Here is a 17,895-nt window from a genome sequence, read left to right as displayed (position 1 = left end):
CAAAAAAATATACGTATTTTGGAAATGTTGAGTCGAATTAGTCTAGAATCGATTAATTTTATGAAAGAAAACCTTTCAAACAGCCGTAGTCCGTAAACTATGATTCCTACAAAATTGATTCATAAAGAACGGAACGTATCTACCGTCTTATAGGGGGATCTACTGTATTCTCAAATTCTGAATAAATTTATATCGAACATTAAATAGAGTGATTATTTTGTACGCCAAATATAAAATAGTTTGCAATGGACGTTTACTTTTACAAATTTTTTTCGTTCTTCATAATGCAAATTAAACAGAAATCCAAACCAAGTTTTCAAACTGAACAAAGAGGAATTATTAATATTCATATTTGTTAAAATTTTATACTAGATTTTAAATTAAATTCCATCTTATGAAGAAAAATGAAAAGAATTGAAAGTCATGAATTCTTAACGAATTTTTGGTAATATGTTTTGGAAATGCTCACGTATTCGCCATTCTCTATCAAGGCTATAGTAAAATACTACGTTCTTTAAAAAAGTATTCGTTTCTGTAATGATTTTTATATTATTAAGTTATATTAGCCAACATAGTTTAATATCAAAGACACAAAGGAAGATTATCATTGATTTTTGGATCAAATTATATAGAATAATTTAACTCAAACTATACTGCATCTCATATTTTTAAGATCTTAATCTAGTTTATAACAAAAATTTTAGATTGATCCTGATAGCGGAGTCCTGAATTGGTTTTTTTTTTTGGTCAAATTGTTTCTGATTAAATCCTAGGCTTTTTTAAATTGAAAACTATTGCTTATATTCAGGCCTTTTAACAAGAAATCAGCAAAGCCATTTCGCTTGGGCATCAAAAATCTTTATTACAAACTGCACTCCATTACATTCCTTGTGCATTAAGAAGAAGAAAAAAACAACCTTTATTCTTTGTTAAATTATATTATTTGAAAAGTATAATACAATTGAAGGGCTAAAGGAAGAAGAAGTAACTAGCAAAATATAAGTTCAAAGTTTTTTTTATATTACATGGGTGACGTATAACTACATTTTCCCGCAGAATGGTTGAAGGTAACCTCATGAATCATTTACCATAGGATAGATAGGCATTTAGGCTAACCACTTTCATCCTCCAAACGTATCAACTTTTACTATTTTATTTTGAATGTACTAGAGCAGTGTTTCTCAACGGGGGCGATTAGTAACAATTTATATTTTGGGGGCGAAAAACAATTTTCTGGGCGATATAGTAAAACATTATATTAAGAATAATTAGATATTTTATTCGTTATATCGTACAATAATTAAACAAATAACATTATATAGTCACTAGTCTATTCAATGCACTATGAATTTGGCGTTAGCATTGGCTTTCGGCATCGGAATTTTGAAGTGAAGGGGGCGATACTACGTTGGAGGGGCGACGATTCGTTAGAGATTGAGAAACACTGTACTAGAGGTTCCAAAAACGGAAGATGGCCCAGCATCCTTCGATATCAGAAAGGACGTTCTTATATGAAATTTATGGATTGATATAATCAGCAGTTTGAAGAAAAACCATTCAATAATAATAAATTAGCAAACTGTACATAAATTTTATTAATTATTATTCAATAAAAATAATTAATAATTAAAATAAAAACAAAGAATCCAAAACTATAATATTCCATTAATGAATCACTAATTTAGATCTCAGAAAAACAATTTTGCAAAATAGAAAATTGTTATAAAAAAGTATTATTGAAATGTTTCTTTGTATTTGTACCTGACAAATTATCACTGTAAGAGAAGATAATTAGCAGCACTTAGCTGAAAGAATTGACATAAATTAGTACTTTTACCTCAGCTAAATACTGTATTTCAATTGGTATTAACGAAAAGTTCGCAAATATACGTAACTTATGTTGAAAATTTAGCACAATAGTAAAAAATATTTTATGTATAAAAATAACAGACCCCGATTTTACGACTTAATTGATTCCTGGAGAAACGTTATTCTGTTTTCTTTTGGCATATTTCATATACAGTATAGAACTTTGTCACGCTATAACTTCATTTATAGGAATATCATTTTTTGAATTAATTTCTTTTTAGTTACAGTATCTGAATATATTTACTGTGAATTGAAGGTATTTTCTATTCCTTTTTTTATATCCAAAAGCTGTGATATATTCAGAAGTCTGTTCGAGAGGTTGAGATATTGCACATTTTTACGTAAATTTGACGTCATTCTTTAGAATTTCTCATTGTAAAACTGAAGAGATGACGTCAAATTGACATAAAAAATATCCCAACCAGACGAACATACAAGTCTTTTAATGTAACCTGACAAGCGCCATCTGGCTTACTTAATATATAAAAAATATAGTATAAGGTTTATTTATTTATTACCAAAATAAAACAATAATTCTTTCAAATAAAAAAAAAATATATCCGTTACAATTGTAAAGGTAAAATTAATACAAATTAAAAAAAAATCTATTTTAAAAACCTTTCGCAAATATATTATACTGTACAGTACAGTACAGGTACTGTACAGTACATACCCTGTAATTTGATAAAATTCAAATTTTTTCAAATTATTGCATAAAATTTTCGTGATTATAAGAAATTTTTTAAAAATTCAATACGTTTTTTGTACATATATATATATATTTTAAATTTTTAATATTTGTTTAGAAATGGCAGTGTGCACAACAACGTCGTTACTATAGCAACAGCATCCGTAAATTCATTTCACACTCGCTTATTGTGAAATCAAGTATTGATTTAATAAATTAATCACGAATTTTATAAATTTTTTAGGATTTAACGCTTTTTTTAATCTTTAAGCTTACAATAGCCTAATTTTACATCTTAATATTTAATGTAAATGAGATCAAATCAATTCGAAACGTTGGAGTGATGATGAGGATGGAGATGTGATGCTGGGCTTTTTTCCTTCAAAAATTTGAATTTAGTCGTAAACAGATGTTACATTCCTGAGAATAAAAGCATATGCTTGTATTTTTTATCAGGAGAGTAGTGAATAAGATGCAATCGACATGGATTATTTGATTAGAAAATTTGGAATTTGCATATTTTGATTTAGATTCTTATAGTAGAATTATTATTTTCATTCCGATAGAGATTATATGAAAAAGAAATATATATAAGTGGAATCAAATCATTCTCTTATGTTATCTTCAAATGATTCTATTGAGAGAATGTTTTGAAAATAATGTAGGGTGAAGGTAAAAAGATAATTCTTAGTAGTTATCAGTTCATTTTTAATGTATAAAATCATCAAATTCATTCAAGATTAACATAAATTATTTAACTACAAATTCAAATATATTTAGAGGATATATATAAAAATTTCTTCTGTCAAGATAAACTGAACTGAAGGGACAGAGAAATTAGATGGAGTATAAAACAATTACAAATATAACACCCAAATTCTCTCTGAAAATTATGGAAAAAACTGGTTNTTGAAGGTAACCTTATGAATCATTTACCATAGGATAGATAGGCATTTAGGCTAACCACTTTCATCCTCCAAACGTATCAACTTTTACTATTTTATTTTGAATGTACTAGAGCAGTGTTTCTCAACGGGGGCGATTAGTAACAATTTATATTTTGGGGGCGAAAAACAATTTTCTGGGCGATATAGTAAAACATTATATTAAGAATAATTAGATATTTTATTCGTTATATCGTACAATAATTAAACAAATAACATTATATAGTCACTAGTCTATTCAATGCACTATGAATTTGGCGTTAGCATTGGCTTTCGGCATCGGAATTTTGAAGTGAAGGGGGCGATACTACGTTGGAGGGGCGACGATTCGTTAGAGATTGAGAAACACTGTACTAGAGGTTCCAAAAACGGAAGATGGCCCAGCATCCTTCGATATCAGAAAGGACGTTCTTATATGAAATTTATGGATTGATATAATCAGCAGTTTGAAGAAAAACCATTCAATAATAATAAATTAGCAAACTGTACATAAATTTTATTAATTATTATTCAATAAAAATAATTAATAATTAAAATAAAAACAAAGAATCCAAAACTATAATATTCCATTAATGAATCACTAATTTAGATCTCAGAAAAACAATTTTGCAAAATAGAAAATTGTTATAAAAAAGTATTATTGAAATGTTTCTTTGTATTTGTACCTGACAAATTATCACTGTAAGAGAAGATAATTAGCAGCACTTAGCTGAAAGAATTGACATAAATTAGTACTTTTACCTCAGCTAAATACTGTATTTCAATTGGTATTAACGAAAAGTTCGCAAATATACGTAACTTATGTTGAAAATTTAGCACAATAGTAAAAAATATTTTATGTATAAAAATAACAGACCCCGATTTTACGACTTAATTGATTCCTGGAGAAACGTTATTCTGTTTTCTTTTGGCATATTTCATATACAGTATAGAACTTTGTCACGCTATAACTTCATTTATAGGAATATCATTTTTTGAATTAATTTCTTTTTAGTTACAGTATCTGAATATATTTACTGTGAATTGAAGGTATTTTCTATTCCTTTTTTTATATCCAAAAGCTGTGATATATTCAGAAGTCTGTTCGAGAGGTTGAGATATTGCACATTTTTACGTAAATTTGACGTCATTCTTTAGAATTTCTCATTGTAAAACTGAAGAGATGACGTCAAATTGACATAAAAAATATCCCAACCAGACGAACATACAAGTCTTTTAATGTAACCTGACAAGCGCCATCTGGCTTACTTAATATATAAAAAATATAGTATAAGGTTTATTTATTTATTACCAAAATAAAACAATAATTCTTTCAAATAAAAAAAAAATATATCCGTTACAATTGTAAAGGTAAAATTAATACAAATTAAAAAAAAAAATCTATTTTAAAAACCTTTCGCAAATATATTATACTGTACAGTACAGTACAGGTACTGTACAGTACATACCCTGTAATTTGATAAAATTCAAATTTTTTCAAATTATTGCATAAAATTTTCGTGATTATAAGAAATTTTTTAAAAATTCAATACGTTTTTTGTACATATATATATATATTTTAAATTTTTAATATTTGTTTAGAAATGGCAGTGTGCACAACAACGTCGTTACTATAGCAACAGCATCCGTAAATTCATTTCACACTCGCTTATTGTGAAATCAAGTATTGATTTAATAAATTAATCACGAATTTTATAAATTTTTTAGGATTTAACGCTTTTTTTAATCTTTAAGCTTACAATAGCCTAATTTTACATCTTAATATTTAATGTAAATGAGATCAAATCAATTCGAAACGTTGGAGTGATGATGAGGATGGAGATGTGATGCTGGGCTTTTTTCCTTCAAAAATTTGAATTTAGTCGTAAACAGATGTTACATTCCTGAGAATAAAAGCATATGCTTGTATTTTTTATCAGGAGAGTAGTGAATAAGATGCAATCGACATGGATTATTTGATTAGAAAATTTGGAATTTGCATATTTTGATTTAGATTCTTATAGTAGAATTATTATTTTCATTCCGATAGAGATTATATGAAAAAGAAATATATATAAGTGGAATCAAATCATTCTCTTATGTTATCTTCAAATGATTCTATTGAGAGAATGTTTTGAAAATAATGTAGGGTGAAGGTAAAAAGATAATTCTTAGTAGTTATCAGTTCATTTTTAATGTATAAAATCATCAAATTCATTCAAGATTAACATAAATAAATTATTTAACTACAAATTCAAATATATTTAGAGGATATATATAAAAATTTCTTCTGTCAAGATAAACTGAACTGAAGGGACAGAGAAATTAGATGGAGTATAAAACAATTACAAATATAACACCCAAATTCTCTCTGAAAATTATGGAAAAAACTGGTTTCTCATGTACTTTTTGCAGATTATATACTATATACTATTGGCACAACTATCTCCAGTGTGATCTATTGTTTGTTGCTGTAAAGTTTTCCAATGTCTACATCCTGCAAAACTTATGTAATTAAATGTACTATACAGTACCTAATCCTGGAATAACTGGGCTTTCTTTTTTCCTTTATTCTACAATTATTTGATTTCATTCTTGCCATGTTTTAAAAATATGTAAATAAAATGAACAAGCAGATCTTTTAAACATTTATCAAAAGAAACATTAATTTATATTACTTTTGTACCTTTTTTTTATATAAGAGAGTAAATCTTCTGTCAGGAGTATGAATCAAATAGCTCTGTTGGCTTCAATAGCTGAGCTTAGGAATAAATATTACTAATAAAGATATGTAGATTGGTTTCCATTAAAAAAACCAATTATTTTTTACTGATGCTTCCAATAACAATACAGCAATATCAATAGTTACATTCACATGAAATGATATAGTTATATATGAATTTTCTTATGAGTTACTGAGTTTGAATAGCTTATAATTTATATTTATTTTTGTATTTGGTTATCAGTTTTGGACATTTTAAAATTCTAATTTGGTTATTTCTTAAAAAACTTTTTCTAATGTGAATCTATAATTATCCTGAAAAATGAGATATAATAATTTCAAAAATGTTTTTAATTTAGTCTAAAAAATTTATTTTAAAATAATAATGTTTCTTTTTAAGTATTAATCTTAAAAAATAAAAAGAAATAAATTAATTTGTTTTTCCTTATGATTCTATGCTTTTGGGACACCCTGTACTAATAATGAATACATTTCATTTTTTAATCAAAAGTTTTCAGAGCAATTTTTAAAGTACAGAGATTGTCCCAAGAAAATTTAAAAAATATATTTAGGATGTTCTTTGAAGTTATATTTCCATTTCGTAAGTTAAACTATTCTAATCGTTTAGAAAATTTCTTAAGTAGATTCTATTATAATTAGATGCATAGAAAATATCAAAATTTAATAAATATATTGATTGATATTTATATTTGATTTTATTTAGATGACAGTGTTGCTAATTAATTCAAACTATCTTAAATATCACTATTTTATTTTAAATGTAAAATTACTATAATAGAATAATTATTTTAAAGAAATACTGGTGATACTACTAAAGTTCAAAGATTATTTTATCATTTTTATAATTATTTTAATATAATTAATAAGACTTGTGTAAAATTTATTATAACAACAATTATGGTTTAATTAGTAGTACAGCACTGGATTACTAAGTAAATGAGCCAGGATTTAATCTTTGTTTCTGCCTGTTGCAGTCTGTGTAGATCTGAGATCCATTTAAGCCTCCTTTCCAATGGTTACCTGGATGGTGATCTTTGAAGAATAAAGTCAAAGTTGCCATGGAGCTGGATACCTGACCTACTTCTATGGCTGGGCCTTGAATAGGAATGATCTTATACCATCTCTCCCTAATATACTTTCAAGAAACACTGGAAGGGGCACCTTAGACTTCTTTTTTTATTAATTAATTATTCAATTAATTATCAAAGTAAAATAATAAATTCTTAAATAGTCGTTCTAAGAAAATAATATTCAGGCTTCTTGCCAATAATAAAAGTTATTATTAGGTTTGTTATTAAGTTATTAGGTTTGTTGACTTAATATAAGTCAATTTTAGATAAAGGGAGAAAATGTATTATCTAAAAGTTTCAACATTTACTTACTTTTCTTTTTCATTGTATTATTTATTTAAAAATAATTTTTTTTTACTAAAAAGTAGAAAATGGAAACTAATCCCAATTGCAAGATCTTTCTTTTAGTTGTGCATTATAACTGTTTTGGTTATTTTTATATTACCAGTATATACAAATAACATCTAAAACCTGATAGTTATATATTAAAACCAAATAATTGCCAGATTATATCTGGCTCTATTATTATTACTAAATTATTAATAAGTAAATGCTAAGTAATTTGGCACTAGAGGTAGGCATTGGGCATCATCTCTTGTTAAATATACCATATTTACTCGCATATAAGACAAGGTTTTTATTAATTTATCACAGTTTCATATTCCTAGGTCTTCCTATATGTATGAGCGAAAGATTCTTTGCGTTTTTGCATATAATTTTTGTGAACCATGTATTTGCATTTTTTACTGGATGCTTACCCTCTTGTATTTAAAAACAAAAGTATTTTATCCAGATCGTTTGAATCATTCTTGTATATTGTTGAGTAAAGATGAATAGCAATAGGAAAAGCAAAGCTTTTGAATTGAATTCCAAATTGAAATTCCAAAATCACATGGGAGCTCAATATAAGTTTTAATCCATTCCCACATGAAAACAGTTGATTATTTGGAAATCAGAATTTGGAGAAACTCATAAGTGTAATTGACGGAGGGTGAATTCGACTGTTAAGATATCAATCGACTGTTAAGAATTGGTAAAAAAGGTTCCCTTTTTTGCCAATTCTTAACGGTCGAATTCACCCTCCATCTGATTGTCCAACTTTACATGAACAAATCATGTTGTTGATTTTACAAGATTTTTCCTTAAAGTCTAAAATGTCAGTAATTTTTGTGGGACAATGTGTGCATTTATCCTCATTTGATATTTTACTTGTGATTAAATGAAATAAAATTAGAATTGTATTAATAAATCTAATTTTCTTTATTTTTATCTTTAAAGTCACACCTCGTCCTATATGCGAGGTCATCTAATATGTGAGTAAGTATAATTCAATTAATATTTTAATAATTAATTTAAAAGGTTCTGGAGGAAGAGAATTGGCCCAAAGTGGAACTTGAACCTATAACTCCTGCTTACTAAGCAGTTGCATTATCAGTTATACTCAGTGGTGATATTCAGCGGGTTCGCACAGGTTCGGCCGAACCCGTTGTTAACATTTTCAAAGTTTTCAGAACCTTGTTAAACACATGTAACATTTCTCAATGGTTTGATTCTTTTAAAAATATTAAAATATATGTATTATACCCTGTAACACTACTAAACTAGAGGCTTCCGATGCACCATTTGAGCGAAAAAAAAATTGTCAAGGAAAAATTTCTGTCCTTTGTTAAATATTTCGAATGTCATCACTGGTTACACTACCAGGACCTTCATCTGATTTTTGTTTCCAAAACTATTAATTTAGATATAATCATACTTTGTTATTTTGTTAAATTATAATTATTAAATTTAGCAAGAGATGGTACCTAATACCTGCTTATAATGCCAAGTTACTTAGCATTTAATTATTAATAGTAGTAGTAATACAACCTGATATAATATGGCATACATTTGACTTTATTATGGGTATATTTAATGTTTTAACACTACATTAATTAAGAACTTTTGAATTCTTGCAAAATTATTTATAAATGTTTATAATAGGCATGGGCGTAGCCACAGTTTTGTTATGGGGGATGTAGTAGAAGCCAACCTGCCACAAAATTGAATTATTTCAAATTATTGTTCGTTAAAATGAAAATTCCATGATAATCGACGATAACTTAACACATGAAATATGAAACTTCCTTTAATCATAACATTGGGCACAGGGAGTCGTTAACCCCCCTTTTTGTTTTAGTATTCAAAATTTTTACCTTTAAGTTTTTCTTTCTTTTTGCAAATCAGCTCAACACTTTTTCGGCTGTGATTTTCTGGGGGGCCATGCCCACCCAGGCCGCCCTTGCTACGCCCATGATAATAGAGTTAAATTTGTTTGTCGATAAAAATGCAGAATTTATATTCAAACAAGTTGTAAACTGAATATCAATAGCAAATAATCAAAACCTGTACTAACCAGAACTAATTTCATAATTTAGTCTTAGAAAGTATTTTCATCCTTTTTAATCTTCATATAAATGTGCTAAAAATTATTCATTTACAAAATATTTGATATTGCTAAGCAACTATAAGGTCAGAGCAGCAAATCAACTGAAATTCACTTTGAGAGCCCTAGGCAAATGTCTTTTAGCCTATAACATAATTAGTAGCATGTTATAACATAACATGCTACTGAATATTGCAACAATAATAATGACATTTTTTAATATACAATACAGGCTATAGAATATAATTAGCTATCAATATAAATTTGCATTGATTTTTGCTGATGAAGCTCCTTTTATCTAAAGATATACTGTTTCTGGCCAGTTACTAAATAATTTGGTTATCACAATCTACCATTTATACAATTGTATTTACCATATACCTTCTAACAATAGTATTCCATATTTAAATTCTATAATCTGATTCTATTATTGGTATCTAGTATTGGTAATTAATGCAATAAACACAATACATTTTTATAGAAGTCAGAATATCTCCTTTTAATTAAAAAATATTTTGATGTTATGTTGCTATTTACCAGTTACATAATATATAAATTAGTCTATACAATTAAGTGGTGGGTCTCTATTAAAAAGTTTATATACATGCATTTAATGATGATATTGAATTCTTAAATATATTCATGATTGGATGAATTCTGAAAATGGCATGCATCATGAAATTAATGCTTTTCAAGTAGATAAATTCTCTGTCAGCTGCTCTTTTTCCTAGAGACAAGTACAGTTAAACATTAAGTACCTTTTAGAAAAATTTAAAATTAATTAACAAATTGTGTGTAAATTTTAAAACAGTAAAAATAATCAAGTATTAATTTTACTAGATACTAATTATAAAGTAATATATTAATTAAAATATTCATTTCTACAGCCAAAACCTGCATCTAAACCTGGATTATTTTTACAGTAGAAATAAGCTGTTTAAACAAATTCTATAATTTAATCAATTAATAAAGGTATATGGTTAAGGTACTTTTTTTGTGCTGTAACTAATAATTAGAAATTAATTTTGAATTTTAATTAAATAAGAAAATTTTGGGGCTTGAATCTACTTATATGTAACATGCATATGTATTTCCAGTTATACTATTTGAACCTCTATCTGATATTTGCTTCCAGATTTACATTTACTTAGTTGTAAATTTATTATCACACTGATTCATAAAATTTCATCAAAAATGTCTATGACCACAAAAGTTTTTGACCTTGTTTAAAAGCCATCTTTAGGCTACATGGTATTGAATTACAAAACTGTTAATGGTTTTCAGTAAAACATATTACAAAATTCAAAACAAGTCAAAAGTTAAAATATTCCAAGAGTAAAATGTTTTAAATTTACATCATTAAAAAAAATGAGGATGCTTTTTAAACAAAGTTGAAAGTGTAGCCTCTCTTGTGACACACTTTCAGCCTTGCATAGCAACAATTAGTTAGCAAAGTAATAATTAAGTAATAGTGATATCTTTTGTTTATGGCTCTCAGCTGGCTCTAGCAAGATTATATATATAAATATACAATGTATTCATTTTTAAGTATTATATATAAGAGTAAAGTGTTAAAGTTATAATCGTGAATGTAACAACAAATATAAGCATAAACCCAATATATCCACAAATAATTGTTGTAAAAAGTTAGAATGACTGTATTTAATCATCATAAATGGATATTTAGTCCTTGGAATGTTTAACTTAAACATTTTATGAGGAAAGTTTAAGAATTTGAATTGATTATTCAAAAAACTTTTTTTGAATGTACTGTACTTATACAACATTGTGGTTTTTCTAACTACTAGAAAAAATTAATGGATATATTAAATTTCTTTATAATTATATTATGTTTTCATATTTATTTCAGCACAGTTCTATATTTGAATCATCACTTCTCTTCCCAGGTAGCAAGGTAACTCAAACAACAGATGTAAAATGCACATCTTTGGATGAAGTCTTAGATTCCTTACTGGCAATACCTCTCAGTTCCCGTTCATCAAGTCCTACAACACCACGGAGAGATGCCAGTCCACTCATTGGACATGTGCCAACTGCCAAAACTCATATCTATCCAAGCGCACGAACTCCTCAGGATCTTCAGTTTCCAAATTTTATGGAAAGATTCTCTTTACCTTCAAAACCTGCATCTGCTGAAACCACTCACAGAAGACCTCTTACAGATAGTTTTTTGGAAACTGCAGCTAAAGAAGAATCTTTTAATCCTATACAGATCAGAGAATTAACATCAAGTCCTTCTTCAACATTCCGAAGAGAATTTCCTGAGAGCGAAAGAGGCAAAGTTACATCCCAAGATTCAACTCAACGAAGTGGAAATCAGGATGGCCAGGGTAAGAACCCCGCTCCAAGCCCAGCACCTTTCCTTCTGTCCCAATCACCTCACCCGTACCTTAACCTTGAATGCTGCAGCAACCAAGAAGTTCTTCCAAAGGACAACCAGGTGACACATGGTTCCTTCTGTCACAGCACCTACTGGAAGCCGATGGTGGATCCTGAGGGCCATACAAGCAACGTGGAGGTTTTGAAACAGAGAGAGGAAGAGGATGCAGTCAAAGGTGAGTCGTCCAATCTGTCTGCATCAGAAGAAGCACCTCACTCGTCTTCAGAATGCATGGTTAGTGTTACTAGTGGTAGAAAATTATCTATGTGGCATGTATCCTTTCCTGTATCAAGTAGCAATCCTATAACATCTAGTAAGATAGCAGAAATCACCGATCCTTCACTCACCTTTCATGAAAAGCACCCGATGGCATCACTTGAAGCACACACTCAGCACACAGATCAGGTGATAAGAAAAGGAGTAAGTGAGCAGAAACAGGCTCAATTTTGTACTTTGCATGTATCAAACCTTTACTTATGCATGTTTTCCTTTCTTCACCTTACTTGCTTGTCTCTTATGGAACCCTCAGAACCTCCCTGCATGCCATATGTGCAAGAGGGTATCCACATAACAAATAATCAAACTTCTGTTTCTAATTTTATCTCTGGAAATACTTATTTAGGTAAATCAGAAGAAGATGATGATGATGATCAAGAAGATAAGATTGTCAATCCTTTTGAGACTATGCAGGAATCTGTTCATGGAACAACTAAATCCACTGGGACAATCAAGTGCCAACGACCCAAATGTAATAAATCACTGCCGGTGGACGAAGCCCGTTCCAAATTTCGCACTTGTCCAAACTGTTATACCTATTACTGTAGTAGACAGTGCAGAAAATTGCATTGGGCAAGACATCAGGGCAAGTGTCCACAGACTAAAATTAGCAACTTGTGCAAACAAGTACTGATGAAAGTACGTGATGATCCTACATCTAGGCGGCATTTATCCACTTGTGCCAGAAGGGGTTTCCTATCACGTGGTCGAGGTGCAGTTAAGTTAATGTTCCCCTGCCAAGATGATGCCTTGGATTACTTGTGTAAAGGATGGGATGCAGTCAAAGCTCAGACCATCTATATATCTCGATCAGATCTCTTAGCCTCTGAAATTGGTTCAGATATCTTCAGCCAAGTTAGAACTCTATGCGAAAAGTACAATCCAGACAGGAAATTTGTTCTTTTGGCAGCTATCATGATTATTAGTGAAGGAAGTGGATCACCTAGTGGATTCTTAGATAGAGAAGTAGTGGTTAGGGGTACAAAATTACATCTTGCACCTCCATTAGTGGAAGATGATGTGCCCACTTTAATATTAACTGTCATCAAAGAGCCACATCCTACAGAAACTACTTATGAAGACAGGTTGAGTGGTATGAGGTCTATAGAAAATCAGTTATCGGACAGAGGAGTGATTCTTTCGGAACAGTTTCCAGAGGTGTACTCAAAATTGAATCAGTTCGTCGAAAAGAATGAATCATTTGCACCTGTTAATATATTCCCAACAGACAAGAGAACAAAGAAGCTATTTATGTGCATCATATTGCCTTGGGCAGATGGTGATATTATTCTTAATATATCCTCGAAAACCAGCAGGGTCAGGTCAAAAAAGAAACACTGAATATTTTTATTGATTTCTTTATATTATTCAAGAATAGATTTTAATCTATATTATTATAATTAGAAAATAAAATTTTCTGTGATAACATGTCCAACTAGGTCTGAACTGAAACAAGCCTATCTGCTGAAGGATGAATAAACTCTTATGTATGCAATTTGAAACTTCAAAAATTACCAACAGCATTTAGGAATGAGACAGTACAGTCCTAGTAAATTAAATTTCCATATTATCAACTGTTCTATATAATAAACAAGAAGAGAACAGCTTTTAATAATGGAAGATATTTCATTATGTTGTATGTCTGTTATGAAACACACTTATATCCATCTTATACAGAAACCTGCTATAATATAGAAATTATATATATTTTTTAATATGATTTCCTGATTGTTTATAAATTATGGGATAGTTTTAAAAGTGTTAAATGAAAAGATGAATGAATTAAAGTTTGCAAGTTCTCAGTCAAGGAAAATCTCATATTACAACTTTGTATTATTCTTATCTAATTCTTTAGCTGCAAAAACAACTTACAAAATCTAATAGTTTCCTTGTTTTTGATATAAAATTAAAAAAAAACTATTATCCTTATCAAACTAAAATATAGAATATATTTACTTGCTAATGATGACAAAATAATGCATAAAAAATTCATAAATCTCTGCTTCATAATAAAATAAATTATTCTGTCAAAAACTATTAACAAGCAAGATAAATTTTAAAAAAAATTATTATATATCAATTTTCTAGTCATAGGTCATTTATGTTGCATAGAAGCTTCTTATGATTCTTTATATAGATTTGAACATCAAAAGAAAAGTTACAAATGAAAAATGTTTAAATTTAAAGAGTTACAATTTGAACCATATTTTATGATTTTATGATTTACAAAAGACAAAAGTATTTTGTAAATCAAAATATGTATGCAACAACTAATACATTATTCTAATTTAAAAAAAAAAGCTTTTTTAATAATTTGATTATTAAAAAATGACAGATAAAGTAACAGCATAATCATAAGCATAACAGATTATCAAAATTATTTTAAAATAATAATGCACCTCAAAGCCTGTTACCAGTGTGAAATTAACACCAAAAAATGAAAAATTAATTTCCACAAACATTTTTGAACCTTCCAAATGGACTGTAATTAACTTCGGTGTTTGGTAGTGTGGAATTGTAATAATTAGCAATGCAGGCTAATCTATATATTTTAAAATACTTATATCATCACAATATATGGAAAATTTATTTAAAATGAATATTGTAAGTTATACTGTGCTATATTTTTTTACTTTTTGTTATATACAAATTTTTTTTTAAATAAAGGACTAATGGAATCAATTGACAGTGATATTTATAGTAGAACTANCGTTTTTTGTACATATATATATATATTTTAAATTTTTAATATTTGTTTAGAAATGGCAGTGTGCACAACAACGTCGTTACTATAGCAACAGCATCCGTAAATTCATTTCACACTCGCTTATTGTGAAATCAAGTATTGATTTAATAAATTAATCACGAATTTTATAAATTTTTTAGGATTTAACGCTTTTTTTAATCTTTAAGCTTACAATAGCCTAATTTTACATCTTAATATTTAATGTAAATGAGATCAAATCAATTCGAAACGTTGGAGTGATGATGAGGATGGAGATGTGATGCTGGGCTTTTTTCCTTCAAAAATTTGAATTTAGTCGTAAACAGATGTTACATTCCTGAGAATAAAAGCATATGCTTGTATTTTTTATCAGGAGAGTAGTGAATAAGATGCAATCGACATGGATTATTTGATTAGAAAATTTGGAATTTGCATATTTTGATTTAGATTCTTATAGTAGAATTATTATTTTCATTCCGATAGAGATTATATGAAAAAGAAATATATATAAGTGGAATCAAATCATTCTCTTATGTTATCTTCAAATGATTCTATTGAGAGAATGTTTTGAAAATAATGTAGGGTGAAGGTAAAAAGATAATTCTTAGTAGTTATCAGTTCATTTTTAATGTATAAAATCATCAAATTCATTCAAGATTAACATAAATAAATTATTTAACTACAAATTCAAATATATTTAGAGGATATATATAAAAATTTCTTCTGTCAAGATAAACTGAACTGAAGGGACAGAGAAATTAGATGGAGTATAAAACAATTACAAATATAACACCCAAATTCTCTCTGAAAATTATGGAAAAAACTGGTTTCTCATGTACTTTTTGCAGATTATATACTATATACTATTGGCACAACTATCTCCAGTGTGATCTATTGTTTGTTGCTGTAAAGTTTTCCAATGTCTACATCCTGCAAAACTTATGTAATTAAATGTACTATACAGTACCTAATCCTGGAATAACTGGGCTTTCTTTTTTCCTTTATTCTACAATTATTTGATTTCATTCTTGCCATGTTTTAAAAATATGTAAATAAAATGAACAAGCAGATCTTTTAAACATTTATCAAAAGAAACATTAATTTATATTACTTTTGTACCTTTTTTTTATATAAGAGAGTAAATCTTCTGTCAGGAGTATGAATCAAATAGCTCTGTTGGCTTCAATAGCTGAGCTTAGGAATAAATATTACTAATAAAGATATGTAGATTGGTTTCCATTAAAAAAACCAATTATTTTTTACTGATGCTTCCAATAACAATACAGCAATATCAATAGTTACATTCACATGAAATGATATAGTTATATATGAATTTTCTTATGAGTTACTGAGTTTGAATAGCTTATAATTTATATTTATTTTTGTATTTGGTTATCAGTTTTGGACATTTTAAAATTCTAATTTGGTTATTTCTTAAAAAACTTTTTCTAATGTGAATCTATAATTATCCTGAAAAATGAGATATAATAATTTCAAAAATGTTTTTAATTTAGTCTAAAAAATTTATTTTAAAATAATAATGTTTCTTTTTAAGTATTAATCTTAAAAAATAAAAAGAAATAAATTAATTTGTTTTTCCTTATGATTCTATGCTTTTGGGACACCCTGTACTAATAATGAATACATTTCATTTTTTAATCAAAAGTTTTCAGAGCAATTTTTAAAGTACAGAGATTGTCCCAAGAAAATTTAAAAAATATATTTAGGATGTTCTTTGAAGTTATATTTCCATTTCGTAAGTTAAACTATTCTAATCGTTTAGAAAATTTCTTAAGTAGATTCTATTATAATTAGATGCATAGAAAATATCAAAATTTAATAAATATATTGATTGATATTTATATTTGATTTTATTTAGATGACAGTGTTGCTAATTAATTCAAACTATCTTAAATATCACTATTTTATTTTAAATGTAAAATTACTATAATAGAATAATTATTTTAAAGAAATACTGGTGATACTACTAAAGTTCAAAGATTATTTTATCATTTTTATAATTATTTTAATATAATTAATAAGACTTGTGTAAAATTTATTATAACAACAATTATGGTTTAATTAGTAGTACAGCACTGGATTACTAAGTAAATGAGCCAGGATTTAATCTTTGTTTCTGCCTGTTGCAGTCTGTGTAGATCTGAGATCCATTTAAGCCTCCTTTCCAATGGTTACCTGGATGGTGATCTTTGAAGAATAAAGTCAAAGTTGCCATGGAGCTGGATACCTGACCTACTTCTATGGCTGGGCCTTGAATAGGAATGATCTTATACCATCTCTCCCTAATATACTTTCAAGAAACACTGGAAGGGGCACCTTAGACTTCTTTTTTTATTAATTAATTATTCAATTAATTATCAAAGTAAAATAATAAATTCTTAAATAGTCGTTCTAAGAAAATAATATTCAGGCTTCTTGCCAATAATAAAAGTTATTATTAGGTTTGTTATTAAGTTATTAGGTTTGTTGACTTAATATAAGTCAATTTTAGATAAAGGGAGAAAATGTATTATCTAAAAGTTTCAACATTTACTTACTTTTCTTTTTCATTGTATTATTTATTTAAAAATAATTTTTTTTTACTAAAAAGTAGAAAATGGAAACTAATCCCAATTGCAAGATCTTTCTTTTAGTTGTGCATTATAACTGTTTTGGTTATTTTTATATTACCAGTATATACAAATAACATCTAAAACCTGATAGTTATATATTAAAACCAAATAATTGCCAGATTATATCTGGCTCTATTATTAT

At 27.8% G+C, this 17,895-nt stretch overlaps 1 protein-coding gene across 2 annotated transcripts in view; it reads left to right on the top strand.

The window, feature by feature from the left end:
• The window catches only part of LOC111618356, a 64,504-nt gene that overhangs the window by 40,349 nt on the left and 6,260 nt on the right, over positions 1-17,895 (top strand). Inside the window, exons 2-3 of one of the 2 annotated variants that reach the window (XM_023359861.1) lie at positions 11,626-12,294; positions 16,787-16,876. In XM_023359861.1, coding sequence (XP_023215629.1) covers positions 11,626-12,294; positions 16,787-16,876 — 759 coding nt within the window. Of the gene's footprint in view, positions 1-11,625; positions 12,295-12,741; positions 14,080-16,786; positions 16,877-17,895 lie in introns of those variants that run through there. The other variant, XM_023359862.1, reaches the window with a different exon arrangement.

This window comes from Centruroides sculpturatus, unplaced genomic scaffold, assembly GCF_000671375.1.
Source record: "Centruroides sculpturatus isolate CEXI.00-Female unplaced genomic scaffold, Cexi_2.0 scaffold189, whole genome shotgun sequence".
Taxonomy (NCBI): Eukaryota; Metazoa; Arthropoda; class Arachnida; order Scorpiones; family Buthidae; genus Centruroides; species Centruroides sculpturatus.
The sequence above is the reverse complement of the archived record's forward strand: the minus strand, read 5'-3'. Positions and strand labels throughout refer to the sequence as shown.